Source organism: Dipodomys ordii, unplaced genomic scaffold (assembly GCF_000151885.1).
Source record: "Dipodomys ordii isolate 6190 unplaced genomic scaffold, Dord_2.0 Scaffold5, whole genome shotgun sequence".
NCBI classification, from domain to species: domain Eukaryota; kingdom Metazoa; phylum Chordata; class Mammalia; order Rodentia; family Heteromyidae; genus Dipodomys; species Dipodomys ordii.
Window position 1 is genome coordinate 16973406 of NW_012267221.1, and position 18580 is coordinate 16991985.

General features: G+C 36.1%; 1 protein-coding gene across 1 annotated transcript in view; it reads left to right on the top strand.

The window, feature by feature from the left end:
- The window catches only part of Csrnp3 (cysteine-serine-rich nuclear protein 3), a 74506-nt gene that overhangs the window by 45526 nt on the left and 10400 nt on the right, over positions 1 to 18580 (top strand). Inside the window, exon 3 of the mRNA XM_013028625.1 lies at positions 6451 to 6710. Within this exon, the coding sequence (XP_012884079.1) occupies positions 6451 to 6710 (260 nt within the window). The remainder of the gene's footprint in view (positions 1 to 6450; positions 6711 to 18580) is intronic.

An 18580-nucleotide genomic window follows, 5' to 3' on the forward strand; every position in this document is an offset into this window, starting at 1 on the left:
CAGTGTTTGTGATGGTCTTTTCTGCTTATGATTGTCCATGTATCTTCTATACTCTCCAGAATGAGTATAAAGTGATATACTATTGATTTAACCTCAGGTAATAAATGACTTCATATCACATAGTTAGACTGAGATTTTGTTCATGGCTAGAAAAAAAATGTTATAATTAGTCTAAGTTTACCTTTCAATCACCCATACTTGTTGATACTTGACGAACTGTTCTAAATACAGACCTGAAGAAAAAAAGTGAAAGAAATGACTGAAACAAGTACATTAGAAAAACATGAAAATATGACTCAAAGAAATAAAGGAGAATAATTAGAACAAGGAAAAATGTAGTTTAATTCCAAACTAAACTGTACTTTTAAGGAAATCCTTATGATTTTTGTTTGCTAGACCTACTTTTACCTTTTTACCTGTGTGGGTGACATATGATGAAGATCCTGCCAACTTAGATGCCAGTGTGTGTTCACAGGAAATTTGCACAAATCATTTATAAAGGTTAGCTTCATCATAACATTAACTATGGGAAATGTATGAAATACTGTAATCTATTATTTTTATATAAATTACTTGTTTTCTAGAAATAAAAACTGGCTTGGTAATTAATTCGATCTCAGTTTGTCCTCTACAAAGTAAGAAACAAAGTCCACACTTTCAGAGTTCTAAGCTAATTTTGTCTGTTTATTTTTAATATATATACTTTTATTGCCCAAAATATATTAAGAGAAAACAAGCACATTTCACCAAGCTCATTTTGCTTTTTACTAAATTTCCCTTGAATTGAAAAATAAACTTGACATACAAATTGAAAAATGTAGCTGGCATTTTCCCTTTGAGTATATGCAAAGGAGATGAAAACATATTATTAACTCTGGACCCAAACAGATTTAAAATTTTCCACAGTTCTCTTTTTTTTTTTAACCTGAAACTGGACCATCAGCTCTCCACCTCTCCATGCTAAATGCAGTGCCAAAATACATATCTCTGTCTGCTGCTGTCTGCCTTTCCAGCTACGGCAGGATGTGCTCAAAGCTGTTGACATTAACAAGAAATGTGTCTAAAGAGGTGAAAGTCAGCTCTCTGGTCCAGAGTACAGGTGAAGCAGGTGGAACAGGACACAGTTTTCAACCTTAGAGGTTGACATGTGTGATTATCTTAGTGCATGCAGATCCCCAAGCCTGGTGAAATGGCATTCACGCATCATGTTCACAAATGGCTGACATATACAAAACAAAACAAAACCTCAAATGATTATTTTCAGGGAAAAAAATTGAACTGACGTGTCAATCTGAAAATCTTCCAACCTGTGTGAACCTTCATGAGTGTGGAATAGGAAAGAATCCACTGAGGTTTCTTAGAACCTGGTGTCACCTGACTCTGACACTTTCAAACTCTCCCATCCTCTGTATGGGATTAGACTATGCAGAACATCTGTCTCACTAGAGCACTTGCTTTTCTGGATGGTTCTAGAAACATTTACTTCTTAGTTTTTGGTTTTCCTTTTTAATCCGCTTTAGTCATTACCTGACTTATGTAACTGTCACCTCTCTGTATATCACTTTTACAATAACAACAGTATAGATTCTAAAAATGAATTATTCCTTATATATTACTGTCTTATTTATATAAATTCATTCTCATAAATTATAATTTGTGATGAGATTATTTTACCTTACTACATTTTTACCTTGCAAATGTGAATTAGTCAGTTCTCTTCTCCATTCTTTGTGGGGAAGGGCTGCCGATACCCGGGGCTTATATTTAGTGCATGAGTGTTCCCCTTGAGCTGTTTCCACCTAAAGCTAGAGATCTACCACTTAAGCCACAGCTGTACTTCTGGGTTTTTGCTAGTGAAGTGAAGATAAGAGTCTCACAGACTTTCCTGCCTGGGTTGGCTTGAACCACCATTCTCAGAACGCAGTCTCCTGAGTAGTTAGGATTACTGGCATGAGCCACCAGTATCCAGCTCATTTTTACTCACTTTTAAATTACTGTTTTTAAGGTGGAGAACTCTGAAATATAGCTAATACCAGTCAGTGCTGATATTCATTTAATTTGCAAAAATAATTTTGCCTGTATTAGATAGACGATTTTTTATAGTGACATGCACGTGGCCTGGTATGCTGTCCTGAGAGCTGTATCTTAAGAAGAATATAAGACTGTCACATTTAGAATATAGCGTAAGACTGTCGCATTTAGAAACTTTTGCTTCAGGATAGTCATTGTGACTTGGATGAAAGGAAAGTAGCTGAGGATACTTAAAATTGGTATAGAATATGAAAATTGACTATTTTTTGAAGCCGTAAGCCACATTATCTTCCTTTTTCTTGCTCTTGACCTCACAGTAGCAAAGCTAACCTTGAACTCTAGAGTCAGGAAGTACTGTTTATCCATTCTGCAAAAGGCACATAGGTAAACCAGAGAGGTTTCAGACTCCCTAAGGCTAATGTGGTGAGTGAATATATTCACTTTGTCTCAGGCTTGAAGAAAGAACTCCTTTTATGACTTCATTTGTGATGCTAGTCAAAGTGGAGCCTAGAGGCAGAAGACAGCTCATTTTGGCCTTGCTCTGATTCAATCATCAGAAGAAAGCTGTGGGTGGCTCCTAAATACTAGAAAGCCACATGTAAAATAAATTTCATTAGGATGATCTTAGAGTACTTGAAAGCCTTTCATTCATAGTCTGTGGATAATTGTCTTTACAATGTGATTTATAATATGCAAATTAAATAACACATAAGCACAGGTTTATAAGCCCTACTGATACAGTTTATAACTTCAATTTCCTTGTACACTTTAGTCTGCAAAGGACATAGCCTAAGGACTTCCGCTATTGTCAAAAAATCATCTCAGAAAATCATCTCTACATTCTGACTTCTGAGGAAAGAGGGTAATTTGGCTTTTCAAGAAAAGGTATTGTAGTAGATACATACTAAAGGGTTAACAAAAAGAGAGAGAAACCACAAAACTTACGATGTTAAAAAAAACAAAGCTATAGGCCTAAATACATTATTGAAAAATTAACTTGTCTAGGGTGCCATTAGTGTTCTAAATAATAAGCAACAAAATTATCATAAATTGTAATACTTTTTTTAAGTGAGTATATTAAAACCTGTAACCCTGTCTGCAGGGTTACGGCTTTGAAAGGAACATTTAAGGGCACCCTTTTATGATATAAGGAACAAAGAAAGATGAAAGGTCATCAAGAGAGGTCATCATGTCAACATCAGATTCTCTACTTCAATTGCTATAGAATGGTGACAGATCAGGTTGTCAGATCTGATGGGCAGATTAGTAGAAAGACTGTGAAATTTTGTGTCCTATGCTGATCTTTTACATTTGACAAATTCTTTGTTTTGAGATGATTTAAGCATATAGTTATGAAGCAGGTCAGAGCTTCTAAATCAATGTTGAAAACTTCAGTGAGTGTGTGGATAAGTTATGCACACCTCGAAATGCATTTGCTCTCTATCTTCTGGGGCAGTAAAATAGTAGAAAAGAGGCAAAGTAAGGTAAGCTAAATCGTAATTCTCTTACTTTTCCATCCTGGAGTGTGCGCTTTCTGTCTCATTCCTGGAATGGGAATTCTACCTAAGGAAGTATCATCATTCATTTTTCCCCCCACTTATGTATCCCAAAGATTTAGAATCTGTTTGACACATAGTAGGTCCCAAATTTATATTTACTGACTAAATAAACCCCCCAAATGAGATTGATTGCAGCGATTTCTCCATATTTAAAGGTCTACAGTGGAAAAATGGGACAAAGATACTTGCACCCCCTTGGAAGAATATTCATATGTACATCCTAAGTGATATTAGAGTTCTTGTACATTTATTGTTCACCCAGCTTTCCAAACAAAATTCTCTTGAAGCTAGCCAGCAGCAAGTCATGGTCTATCAGAAATATTATGATACCAAGTCTCCACCTTATTGTAGCTTCAGCTCCTCACTCTGGCATGGCAGTCAAAAGCTTAATCTCCTAGAAAAGAGATTCTCCATTCCACCTCCATCTATCTCCAAATAAAGATGTGACCTATGTTCCCTTTTAAAACCTGCAGAAAGCCAGGTAGCAGTGGCTCATGCCTGTAGTCCTAACTACTCAGGAGACTGAGATCTAAGGATCATGGTTCAATGCTAGCCCAGGCAGGAATGTCTGTGAGACTTTTATCTCCAATAAACTACTCAGAAAAAGCCAGAAGTGGGGGCTGAGAAGGTGGCTTAGTGGTAGAATGCTTGTCTTGCAGGCATAAAGCCCTGGGTTCGATTCTTCAGCACCACATAAGCAGAAAAAGCCAGAAGTGATGCTGTGGCTCAAGTGGTAGAGCGCTAGCCTTGAGCTGAAGAGCTGAGGGACAGCACCCAGACCCAGAGTTCAGGCCCCATGACTGACCAAAAAAAAGAAAGAAAAAGCTAGAAGTGGTGCTGTGGCTCAAGTGGTAGATTGCTAGCCTTGAGCACAAAGAGGCTCAGGGACAGTGCCCCGGCCCTGAGTTCAAGCCCCAGAACCTGAAAAAAATTAAAAATATAACTGTAGAATGGGCTTTTTCTTGAATATTTTACTTTTTGATAGTCCTAGCAATAATCTTTATCTCGTCACATGGTATCATCTTTTCTATCTTTTCCTATTATCTTCCACCTTTCCACATCTGTATCCAACTTTTATCTTTTCCTAAGGCTATCAATCATATTGGATTGGTTTTCACCTTAATGACTTCCTCCTAACATACCTACATTTGTAAAGACCCTATATTCTAAGGAGACTGCATCTTAGGGTACTGAGGGCTTGGGCTCCAACATATCTCAGGACTGAAGGCAATAAAAATTCAATCCATAGTAGCATGATTCTATTTCTTTCTCTTTGTGTCCTTTCTGTCACAGTGGAAAGATGTCCACTGTAGGGAACCAGATTTAGAGCTTTTGGGTTTAACGCTGCAACAAACTATATAAAAAGAAATCACTGAGAGTCCCTAAAGCTGGATTGCTTCACTATGAAATAAAAGGATCAGAGCAGATGATGTCTACCGTGTCTTCCAGCTTCAAAAGCTCATGCTGATCATTTTTAGCTCTTTTCTCTCTACCCTAGTATGTACGCCAACTCTCCTTGATGCTCTCTTTTTTCGCTATCCCTATATCTAATATTAAAGGTTCTGACCATCACCACACAAAAAGGTAAGGTAATAGACATGTTAATTAAATTGATTTAATGATTCTTAATGTGTATGTATATATTAATACATCATTACTTTATACATAAATATATACAAAGTGTAATTAATTTTGAAATGAGTGATAAAAAGAAAAGTGCTAAAATATTGCTTGGCATTTTCAAGTGTCTTAACAATTGGATTAGAATCCTACTAGGATATTACTATTTTTTTAATCAATGAGAATTTTGTCAGACTTAGGTTGCTAAACATCTAAGTAGTATCAACAAGATATTTCCATGTATTTAGGAGATCTTTTCTTTTTTTTCCAATATTATAGGAAATATATTTCTTTTTTTTTTTTTTTGTCGGTCGTGGGACTTGAACTCTGGGCCTGGGCTCTTGTCCCTCAGCTCTTCAGCTCAAGGCGAGCGCTCTACCACTTGAGCTACAGCGCCACTTCCGGTTTTCTGGTGGTTTATTGGAGATAGGAGTCTCACGGTCTTTCCTGCCCGGGCTGGCTTTGAACCGCGATCCTCAGATCTCAGCCTCCTGAGTAGCTAGGATTACAGGCGTGAGCCACCAGCGCCCAGTGTAGGAAATATATTTCTACTGACATGTAATAATTGTACATATTTATAGGAACAGTGTGATAATTTAGTACATATGTGGATACAATGTTGTAATTATAAGATCATGATAATTAGCATTTCCAATATCTTAAGCACTTATCATTTCTTTGCCTTGGGAGACTTCCAGCCAAAAATCTCTTTTCTAGTGGTGCTCTGTAAAATATATAATCAATTATTGTACACTGTTCATTCCACTGTGCAGTAGGACATTAGAACTTAATCTTCCTGTGAAACTCTTACTTTTGATAACTAGTCAGTGTTTTTATTACCAAGCATCCTGTTGACAGAAAGAAGTTCCCAGATCTGGGGTTTTGTATTATGTCCTTTCTGATTATAGTATGGTACACCTGTGTAAAAAACAAACAAATCATAAAACCAAAATTTAGGGGATTAGGGGAAATGAGAGACTAAATTCTGGCTCAAAAACAATTGGCAGCTTTCCTGAACACTGGTTTAGACAGAAGCACTTAAAGAAATGTCCTCTGCCACCACTAGAACAAAATATAGGAGGGGAAATTAAAAAGTCTTTTTTTTTTTTAAAACCAACTTTGTAATCTGATAGTTTTAGACTCCATCATAGGGCTGGGCAGGGTTGATCGCCGAGGGCTGCAAGCTCACGTGTATTTTGTAGCCCTCGGTGTCCACTGAATTTGGCTCTTTCTCTTTCAGCTTCCTCCATTCTCAAAAGGGAGAAGCGGCTGAGGACCAAGAATGTGCATTTCAGTTGTGTCACGGTGTACTACTTCACCAGGAGGCAAGGCTTCACCAGCGTGCCCAGCCAGGGGGGCAGCACCCTGGGCATGTCCAGCCGCCACAACAGCGTCCGCCAGTACACGCTGGGCGAGTTCGCCAGGGAGCAGGAACGGCTGCATCGGGACATGCTGAGGGAGCACCTCAGGGAGGAGAAGCTGAATTCCTTAAAACTAAAGGTAAAGGTTGTGCGTTTGTTTCCTTGCAAAATCCCCTAGCCTTAGACTAGTTTGAGTTGACCATTGTCATCTTCTAGCCACAAATCAAAGTGCATTTGACATGATGAGCTTACACTTCTTCCTTCTTCTCCTCCTCTGTCTCCTCCCACCTCCTCCCCTCTTTCTTTTCTGCAAAGCAAAAGAGTGTAATGTTCTCAAGGACATTCTCAAGGACAAATGATGTCTCCTGACATCATTTCTACACTCATCCCTCAAATATGTACTATTGAATATTATAAGCTCAAATACCTGAGTTTAAACTGAAGCTAGTGAGTGACTCAAAATAGATGTGGTTCTCTTTCTACAGAAACTTAGAGATTACTAGGAAAGGAAAATATTAGCCAAAATGTCAAAATAAAAATGAAAGTTCATTCGGGGCTTAGCATTAGGAAAATGTAAAGCCGGAAGTTGATGTTGACTAGGAGTTTAAGGAGTATCTCTGAGGGAGGGAGGTAAAACCTAAAGCGATGACCACGCAGAGGCCTGAGGAAATCCAGAGCTGTCTCAAGACAGCAGGGAGCAGAGGACGTACCAAAGCTGGTTTGTTTCAGAGACAAAAAGAGTAATGCAAGATAAAGCAGGAAGGGAGCTTTCTAAACCACATTTTAAAAGACTTTCCCCAAGATCTGTGTGTGTGTGTTTATTTTCTTTTTCTTTTTTCTGCCAGAATAGGAGCTTGAACTCAGGGCATCACACACACTTGGCTTTTATGCTTACAGCTGGTGCTCTACCACTGGCACCATAGCTTGACTTCTGTCTTTTTTTCTTAAGTGAAGATAAGACTTTTGTGTATTTTCCTGCCCAAACTGGCTTGGAGCTGTGATCCTCATATCTTAGGCCTCAGCTTCATGATAAGCCATGATTACAAGTGTGAGCCACCAGTTATCTATACTTTTCCTTCTTCATCATGGAAAAGGTAATCAAAGTCATTAGGAGTTTTAAGCTCAAGGCTAGGGTGGTAAGATAACACAGGCTAGTTCATGCCAGGGTGGAAGCATAGTCTTGGGGTGAGGAAGGCCATGTTGGGAAAAGAGGGGTTCTGCCATTAGACCAGTGAGGAGGCTATTACAGTGGGCTAGACAAGGGGAGGGGAAAGGTTAGTTCAAATGTATAGCAGGGGACAAAGAGAGCTAGAGAGAGGAATTAGAAACTAAACTGAACAGTGCTCAATGGTAAGTTGCATTTAAGAAGGAGAGAAAGGGATAGTCAGGAGAGGTAACTAAATTTCTAGCTTTCAAAATTGAGTAACTATAGGTAACAGTGCTATTTGCTATAACAAGAATGACAAAGAACACAAGAGTAGATATAACTTGATATAAAGGGTAGATAATGAGAATTATTTAATTTTATTGTAAAGGTGATGAACGGGGGATTACAGTTACATAAGTAAGGTAACGAGTATGAGATTTTTTTTAAATTTCTGAGGGGCTTTTGAGTTACCAGGGACCAGGATGGTACTTAACAGGAGATAACTATTATTAAGCCACTTTAATACGAAGTGAAGAAAAATAAAATACAGAAAATAGCTTCTGCTCACTTCAGAAACTCTTTATATTTACATTGTCCATTGCCCTATAAATACATAGAAAATATTCTCCTATAACAATAGTATCTGATGACAAAAATAATTTTAAGGTAACCTAGTATATTTAACATGAAGGATCTTTCATTAAGCACGCAAAATATAAGTTCACCTTTGTTACCTTCGTATTTTGATTTATAAAGTCAGCCAAAAAAGCTGCACCATGTTTTAAAACATGTTAACTTTTTTTCTTTTTTTACATTTTGTACCTTATATGTGGCTTATGTCCATTGGACTGATAAACAGTCACTCAAACTGGACCCATTCTAGCCTGAAGCATATCTTTCATATTTCTTTTGTCTAATAATTTGACAAGTTTCACTGAGAATTTTGTCACTAACAAACTGTTGTTACTATGGTTTGATGTGGTTTGATTACTCATTATTTCACTTAGTTTAGTAATAATTATTAACTTTGCTTCTAAACTCCATCCTTGCTTTTGTAACTCACTGCAAACTAACTCTATTCTCTACCCCAAGTGTGAAGTTAATCTCTAAATGGAAATATTGGTAGGGTAGTAAGAATGGCTGCTAATCATTAAGTGACCTTTATTTATCAGGCATTTTATAAACACTATTTGATCTTCACAAAGAAGCAACAGGATAGGTAAATTCTCAGAACTTGTGTACAACCGAGAAAATACAATCTCATGTCTCCCTCCTAGAAAACTAAAGATATATGTATATATTCTTGTTACTTCCTATCATTAAATTAATCGACGAGCCATTCGTCAATTGGTTGCTTATGAATTCTTTCTTTAATTATAGAAATTGGGAAAGGCAATCTTTGTAAATACAGTTACATGTACTTGGGCTTGCTGCTATGCTTAATGGGTTTTAACGGCTGGGAAACTGACGCCAGCTTAGACCAGAAGACATTGTGGTGAACGTTGAGGCACATTATTTAGCTGATGAATGACAGAAGAAGCTATAGATGTACACAACACTTTCTCTGCAGGAGGCAGTGTGTACTGTGATACTTAAATTTATATTTAGCTGCTTTGATGCTTTAAGAAGCTGAAGAAAAGAAAACATTCATAAAACATGAACCTGGTTATTGGTTCATTTTTCTTTTTTTTTTCTGGTGCTGACCCTAGTTACTTTTTTTGAAAATTTTTTTTGTAAAGATATACCTTTACAATTACAGTTACAGTTACATAAGTAAGGTAATGAGTAACGATATTGTACAGAGGGGTTACATGAGTAAGGCAATGAGTACATTTCTTTTTGAGCAGTGCTGCACCCTCCCTCATTTTCTTCCACTCCCACCCCAGTCCTGCTCCCCCCTCCTTCCCGGGCAGTTGTAAAGTTCATTTCCAACCAAGTCTTGTGAGTATCACTGTTGAATTGGTTTACCTTTTGTCCCATGATTTCTGTGATTCCCCGTCTCTTCCGCAAATCAGATAAACTTATATACAAAACAAAGGGTACAGAAATAAAAAACAGCAAAAACAAGGAAGAAACCAAAGGGGGGAAAAAGAAAGAAAAAAGAAATAACTGCCAACAGTACACTAAAAAATCCTCTTGTTTCCATTTCTTGGAGTTCATTTCAATAAGCATCATTTCATAAGCATCATAATTATTAAGCTATTGTGCTGCTCCTCTGCTAAGAATATCCTAGACACATTCTAGTTATTACAAATGAGGAAAACCATGTAGCCTATGTTTCTTTGGATTTGGCTTACAACTGAAGACCCAGAAATGAACCCACAGACCTATAGCCACCTAATCTTTGATAAGGGAGCCAAATACACAGAAGAAAGACAGCCTCTTCAACAAATGATGCTGGCAGAATTGGCTATACACAGGCAAAAAACTGAAGTTAGATTTTTATACATCACCCTGCAATAGAATCAATTCAAAATGGATCATAAACTTCAATGTAAGAGCAGATACCCTGAAAATATTGTAGGAAGGGATAGGTAAAACACTAGGGCTCCTTGGCACTGGCTGAAACTTCCTAAGTAAAGATCCAGAAACACAACAAATCAAAGAAAAGCTGGATAAATGATCCTAGTTCTTGAACTCATGGCCTAGGTACTGTCCCTGAATTATTTTGCTCAAGGGTCGTGCTCTGTCACTTCAGTCACAGCTCTACTTCCTGCTTTTGGGTGGTTAATTGGAAATAAGAGTTTCATGGACTTTGCTCCCTGGGTTGACTTTGAACCAAGATCTTCTGATCTCAACCTCCTAAGTAGCTAGTATTATAGGTGTGAGCCACTGGCACCAGGCTATTTGTTCTGTGTGTGTGTGTGTGTGTGTGTTTGTGTGTTGGTTTTGGGCTTGAATTCAGTGCCTGGGCACTGTCCTTGAGCTTTTTCCTTCACAGCTAGCATTCTACCACTTGAACCATAGCTCTACTTTTGGCTTTTTGGTGATTAATTGAAGATGAGAGTTTCACAAATTTTTCTGCCAGAATAGCTTCAAACAACTCTCCTCAGCTCTCAGTGTCCAGAGTAGCTAGAATTACAGGAGAGCTACAGGTGCCCCACTGAGGTTTCATTTTTAATGTGACATTTGTTTGGAGTCTAAATTCTTCTCAGACAAATACCAAAACCAATGTGATGAAAATGATTCCCATTAGTTTAAATGAAGCTACAGAAGAATCACTGGGACAGAAGACAGTTGTAAAGAGGAAAGGAAGGCTTGTTAAAAACTACCTTTTCTCACTTGGATTTTGCCTGAGACCCTGCTGTGGGAGTGGGTGAATTGAGTCAAATGAGGACAGAGGGAAGGCAGCACCTGACAAGTCAGATGTTCCTGAATCTCTCATTGGATAGACCGGGTATTCATATATATATACATATACATACATATACATATATACATAGATATATGTGTGTATATACATATACATACATACATACATATACATATATACATAGATATATGTGTGTATATACATATACATACATACATATACATATATACATAGATATATGTGTGTATATACATATATATGTATATATACATATGTATATGAAGTAACATTCTACAAAAGGAAAGAAATTTCTCTTCTGCTGAGTTTGTTTTTCTAGGGCATATCTCCTGAGTTCCAAATAGAGTCACTTGCATAATTGCTTTGCCTCCCATGGAGCTTTAATAGGGAAATGTGACTAAAAAAAAGTTATACATACACTCTTCTAGATATTTCTTTGGGGCAAATATTTTGGAAACTAAATAGGAGAATACAATTAGATTTTCATTATTAAACAGGTGTGGTTTTAGTTTTTTTGTTTTTACTTAGTAACTCATCTTCTGAATTAACAGTTATAGATAGTGAGAAATTACATATATAGTTGGACTGGTAGAACAAATCCAATTCTATTTGGGGGCTCAAGTGCATCTTTCATCATTGTTGTTTTGAACATTATGTATAAACAACTTATGGAGAAAACTGATTGAATAAAATGGATGTTCCTAGAACAAATAGCTAGCTCAAGGTTTCTAAATTATAGAGGAGCCTTTATTTTCTGTCACATCCATTCAGATATGTCATATACTTCACAGTAATCAATGTAGTCAGCTTAATACCAAACTCTTTTCCAAATTAAGTGTTTAGGTTTCATCATCTGTATCACACTAGTGAACAATTAAGTTAGCTTTTATCCCCATTTTTCCTGTATTTGCAAGATACATTAGGCAGCCATTTGCAGGTCCAAGAGGGACTGATGTTTCTTTTGCTCTGTGTTCTATGAATACTGGTTCTACTACCTTGTTCTAGGTAACTTAAGTTAACTTCCGTAACTTTGACTTGCCTCTCTTGGGTACCTCTTAGTTTCTGAGATCATGGGCTTATCCACATTTTTGTTACCATGACTTGCTTGCAGGTTATGTGCTTTGGTGAATTTCTCAGTCATGTGTTTCTTGTGGGCTCTTCTTTCCTCGTGTAAAATAATGACACATGGCCTGAATTTTAACTCATCTGTTAGTGATCAACTCTTTTCAAAAATCCCTATGTGAAGTTCTTCACCCCAAATATTGTATTTAAGACTGCTTTATTTGTTTAGTGACTTACACAGCAATAGAATGCTCCATTTTATTTGTATCATTGAGCTTCCTATCTTTTCGAATTTCTTATAATTGATTCTCTGGCAAAGATCTTAAATGTCCAGAGAAAGATAAAGGATTAGAGACTTGTGAGAAATTGCTAAATTCTATTTCCAACCCATATTTTTAATGAGTTTTCGGTAATCTCACCATCCGATGGTGCTTTATGAGTTTTGTCTTAGCCTGTCATCATAGTTTTGAACTCTACTTTTCCCTACAACACTACTTTTTTTAAAAATTTTTTTATTGTGAAAATACTGTACAGAGGAGTTACAATTACATGGGCAAGATAATGAGTACATTTCTTATCAAGCATTGGAGCCTCCTCCTTTGTTTCCCCTTCCCATCCCTTCCCATACTCTTTTAAATTCTGTAAAACAATACTTCACAGTTTTATAGAAGTTAGTATCATAGGTGAGTTAGTATCAAACCTTCAAAACTGCCTTCCTAAACGAAGATCTCCTTCAACACCAAATGGAAAACTTTGTTGTGCCAAATACCTGCCCTAAATTATGTACAACCTATTTTGACAAGTACAGGGAAATACAATCAAAGTGATGGAGGCTGACAGGGGGCCTTCAGCTTTGTACATATGCAGCATATTTAAGAATATGTTCTTTCAAAATGTTGCTGGTGTTTTAGTTGAAATGGAAGAATTAAGCATATGTTTTGAAATCTTTACATTCTCCCTGTACAAGAAACATTGCCCTTTTAATATAAGAAATGAATTGTTTTGATTCTCCTGATTTAAATGTGGGGTGAATCTAGTATTGTTAGAGTCAACATCCTAGAGCTGCTAGAAACATGATTGTGCAACTATCTCAATTCCTCATAAACTAGTGTTCCTTAGGATATATGTTTAACAGTGGTATAGCAGGATCATCTAGCCATTCTATCTTTAGGTTTTGGGGAACATCCATACTGATTTTCAAGGTGGCTGTACTAATTTATATTCCCACCAGTATTGTCTAAGTGTCCCTTTTCTCTCAAATTCTCACCGCCATTTGTTGTTTCCGATGACAGCCATTCTGACTAGGGTGAGACAGAATTTGAATGCTATTTAGTAATATTCCGTTTTATGTTTCCTTTATGGATAAGGATGCTGAACATTTCTTCATGTATTAATTAGCTTATTTGTTCTTCCACTGTTTAATTTTTCAAGTTCTTTATATTTTCTGGATATCAACCTTTTATCTTACAAAGAGCTGGCAAAGATTTTCTTTATTTCTGTGGATTGTCTCTATTCTGGTAATTGTTTCTTTGGATTTTTTTCAGAAGCTTTACATTTAATAAAATCTCATGTGAATTGTTACTCTTATTTTCTAAGCAATGAGAGTACTATTTAGAAGGCGATTGCCTATGTCTATATACTTCAGTGGTTTGTCTATGTTTTCCTGCAGTAGTTTGAAAGTTTTGGATATTACATTAAGGTGTTCAAATGATTCTTATATGAGGTGGGAAACAAGGATTTAGTTTCAGTCTTTTAAAAATGTTTGTAAATCTTATTGTAAAGATGTTGTACAGAGGGGTTACAGTTACATGAATAAGGCAGTGAGCACATTACTTGTCAATCATTGTTACCCCTTCCCTTGTTGTTGTCCCACTATCCCTTCCTTCCCCCACCTCTCACACTCCTCCCCACCCCACTCCATGAAGTTTCTCAAGCACTTTTTCCTTTTTTTCTTTTTTTTTGTTGTAAAGGTGATGTACAGAGGGGTTACATAAGCAAGGAAATGAGTCCAATTCTTGTTGAACATTGTTACCCCGCTCATTTTCTCCCACTGTCCTGCATCCCTTATTCCCCTCCCCTGCAAGTTGTAATGTTCATTTCCAACATAGTGTCTTGTGAGCGTCACTGTTGCATTGGTTCACCATTTGTCCTTTGTCTCACCATTTCTGTGATTTCCCCTTCCCATCCCCAAATCACATGAACTTATATATAATACAAAAGGTAACGAAAAGACAATGACAACAAGGGGTAAACCAAAGAGGGGAAAAAAGGAAGGAAAAGGAAATAACTGCATACAATTCATCTCTTCTTTTTATATCTTGTAGTTCATTTCATTTAGCCTCATTTTATTAAGTCATGTCTCTATAGCTATTGAGCTATTGTGATCCTCTGCTAGAACTATCCTAGACATAGACTAATTATTACAAATGAGGGAAACTGGGCAACCTATGTTTCTTTAGGTCTGGCTTACTTCACTTAATATGATTTTCTTTCCAAGTCTTTCCATTTCCTTATGAATGGGGCAATGTCATTCTTTGTGATGGAAGCATAGAATTCCATTTGTTTGTTGGTGAGATCTCTGAAGTTTTTACATATAGAATCACATCAGGAAAAACAGATCATTTGACTTCTTCCTTTTCTATTTGAATCTCTTATTTTTTCTGTTTCCTTATTGCTCTAACTAGAAATTCCAGTACTGGAATTAGGTTTATACACCTGGCTTTAGGTTTATATATAAAACTTTCTTATGTTGAGGTATGTTTCTTCTATTCATACTTTCTGAAAAGCTTTTATTATTAAAGGATGTATTTGTCACTGATTTTCTGCATCTGTTGAGTTGACTATATATTTATATTCCTTGATTCTACTTAAATATTGTTTTATGTTTATTCATTTTCATATATTTTCAATATGTTGATCCTAATCATTTTGCTTGTCTTTATTAACTTAGTAGTAAATAAAAATAACTATTAAAGATGAAAAATAACTAATTAAACAAAAATAATTATAAGTTATTTTTAAGCCAAGTCTGTATCAAGGTAAAATAAAAATTTCATACTTTCTCCCAGAGTAAGAACTTTCTTTATAACTACCCATAATCTATAAAGTGATCAATAAAGTTTTGTTGTATTTATTGTGTGTGTGTGTGTGTGTGTGTGTGTGTGTGTGTATGTGTGTGTGTGCTCACTGGTATTGGAGCTTGAGCTCAGGGTCTGAGTGTTGTTCCTGAGCATTTCTGCTCAAGGCTAATTTTTTACCACTTGAATCATTCCTCCACTTCTGGCCTTCTGAAGGTTAATTGGACATAAAAGTCTCATGACTTTTCTTCCCAGGCTGGCTTCAAAGCAAGATTCTCAAATCTCAGCCTCCTCAGTAGCTAGGATTATAGTTGTGAACCACTAGCGCTTGGTTGTTATATTTAATTTTAATAAAAATCATTATTTGAATGTGTTAAACCTGCCTTATAGATTCTCATCAATGTGATGGATTGAGAATTACTGTTGAGAGGCCAGGGCCATGTTTGAAAAGTTAGTTCGCAGAAGTGTTCCTCATGAGGATCCTCCTTATATCACCCCACCTTGGCATCCATTGAAAATCTAGGCAGAATAAGCCACCACTAGATAAGATATAAATGCAGCACATTCTTCACTCCTAGCTTCACACAGGGTGCAAAGGAATGTAAGCATCTCTGGCCATAGAGACATCTTAAAACATGTCCAAATAACTAAAACTCCAATGCAGCCAACCATACTTTCAATAATTAGGTTGTTTCCAGCTTTCTATGACAGGAGCATAAAAAATGTTCTCAGCACCAAGAAATGAGAAGCTCTCGGAATTAGAATCTTGTCTGAGATATTAGAAAAAGACATTATCAAGACTGAATTTCCAACTATAATCCAGGTAGTCTGAAATCAGAGATCACCAGGAGTGAAGGCTCAGAGCTTTGTGTACCTTATTTTTACTTTTCATGTTGAGGTTAGGCATAGAGGTTTTTTTAGTGGATATTTTCTCTTTAGTGAACCTAAGCAGTAGTTTGGTATTTACTGCTCCCCTTCATCCTACGTACTAAGGCCATCTGTTTAAATAATTCTTTCTAGAATATTGTAATCCAGAATTAGCATTTCTTAAAACAATTCATTTCCATTTGGATCATTGTTTAATTCCTTTTGCCATGACTCTGCACAGATGTTATATTGAGCAATTATAGCTTCAAGCTTTTGCATTGCTTTAAGCATAAATTGTCTGGACCTGGAAATGCTTACATGAAACAGCTGAGTACTGCTTTCCCACTTTGTTCTTTCTTATGTCTCTGTTCTCTTACGTCTGGCTTGAAGATTTTTCTTCTTGACAGAGACAATGCACTCAGAACAGAAACTAGATAATTCTCCTTTGTCATTGTAGATAGATTGCCTTTCAGTCTATCTTTTCTTCCCCCTGCTATTTCTATAAATTCATTTTAGTGTGTTGTACTTTACTATTCTATACATAGTCCATGGTCTCTATAGCAACTCATTCATTTGTTGATTGAAAAACATTTAGTTAGCAAATACTATGAGACTGGCAATTATCAAGGCCCCAGGTTTAAAATGGAAAGCAAGGCAGAGTCTTTGCTCTTAATGTGCTCACAGTATGACAGAAAAAGCATATATATATATATGTGTATATATATATATGTATATAAATATATATATGAAGCAATCAGTGAACTAATATATTATGAAGACACTAGATAATGAGCTATACTGATGTAATCTAGGATAAATGAGTAGGCTGAGAAGAACAAGATTCACTCATTAGTTCAACCAGCTTTGACTAGCTTCTTTCTTCTAATGGAAACTTCATTAGAAAAGCTGCCTCCACATGCACACAAAATAGATTCCCAAAGGGAAATGCTAACTGATGAGGTATCTATTTTCACCCCTGTGAGCTCTTGTTCTCTGCATCTGAATCATGTCCTTTCCCTCTGAATGAGCTAATTTAAAGAGACCATGTTGTGCTTTTCTTGCCTGCTGTCCTTCAGCACTGAGATCAGCATTTCAATCCAATCAGCATCATTAATCCAATACCCCTTTTATTCTTTCATTCACCTTTTTTTCTCCCATTAGTCTTCACAACTTTTACTTAGCTTGTACCAAGATTTGGAATCAAATAAACCTGACTTTGATTTTTAGAACCATCATAAATTACCTTTTAGTTAGATTTGGACAGGTTTCAGTTCTTTTCCATATTATTAAAAACTACTTCATGAGATTTAATGAAAATTGAGTTAACTGATGCAAAGGATGAAGTTGAAGGCCTGGTATTAAATATATGGTGGTTTGGAAATTATATATATATAATATATATATATATATATATATATATATGGTGGTTTGGGTCCTTATCAACAGCATCATCTTTATTATAATAGACAACAATTTGTGTTTGTGGAAATAAATTTGATTTTCATTATTATTTCCACTCATTTTCACATGGTAATAATTTTGTAAGGGCTAGGAGATTTTTGGGGGGAGATTTTATTTACTAGCTTGTTACTAGACCAGCTATCTGGCTGTTGACAGGAATTGTTTTGTTTTGGGTTTGTTTTAATATTTTAGACAATCTACAATTTTGTTGTTTGTCCCCTCCTCATAATCATTTTGAATCTAATTAATTATTTTACGCACTTAATTGCACCAAAAACTTTTATTTCATTGATATCAAAATTGACAATGGGATATATGTACAATATCATATGAGAAGAAAATTTTGAATGCAAAATTTCCTTCCCTAGTATTTTGTATTTTATTCAGAGTAGTCTGGGAATCACTCTACTCAATTTGATGATGCAGTCAGAACAACACTAGATAATTTTGCTTTGTCTTTGTACCTAGCTTGCCTTTTTGTCTATATTCTTTTCTTCCTAATCTTCAGGTATGTACAAATAGGTAAAATGTAGTTTCTATCAAGCTTTGGGAGTTGCTTATTCATGTCTAAGCATGGAAGAAAGTTGCAAAAGTCACATGCTTTAATTCTATCTATCTAAAACAAGTTAATGTGCTTTTTGTTTGAAGAGTATTGTTTGGATAAGCATATACAGTGGCTTAGGATATAAATCTCATGTTTAGGGTCTTGTGTGGCTCAAAATAACACATCCTCATGCATGCACACATGCCTTAAGATCCCTATATTATGATATTGAAAATACTTACAAATGTAGTAGAGAAAAATACAAGGTAAAGATCATTAGATCAAATCATGAGTCAAGTTACTACTAATCATCTATAGAGACTAAGTAAAAGAGAATCTGCTCACAGAAGGAATGCTGTCCACTTTGTTTCAGGTTTTGTGCTTATGGACCAAGAAAGAGAGTAATCTCATTTGAATCTTTGAAATTATTTGTAGGTTAATGAATACATTGTGCTTTGTCCTGTGTGAAATATTTGAAATTAATACTGCATATGAGTAATGCCTTGTACATCCATTGTGT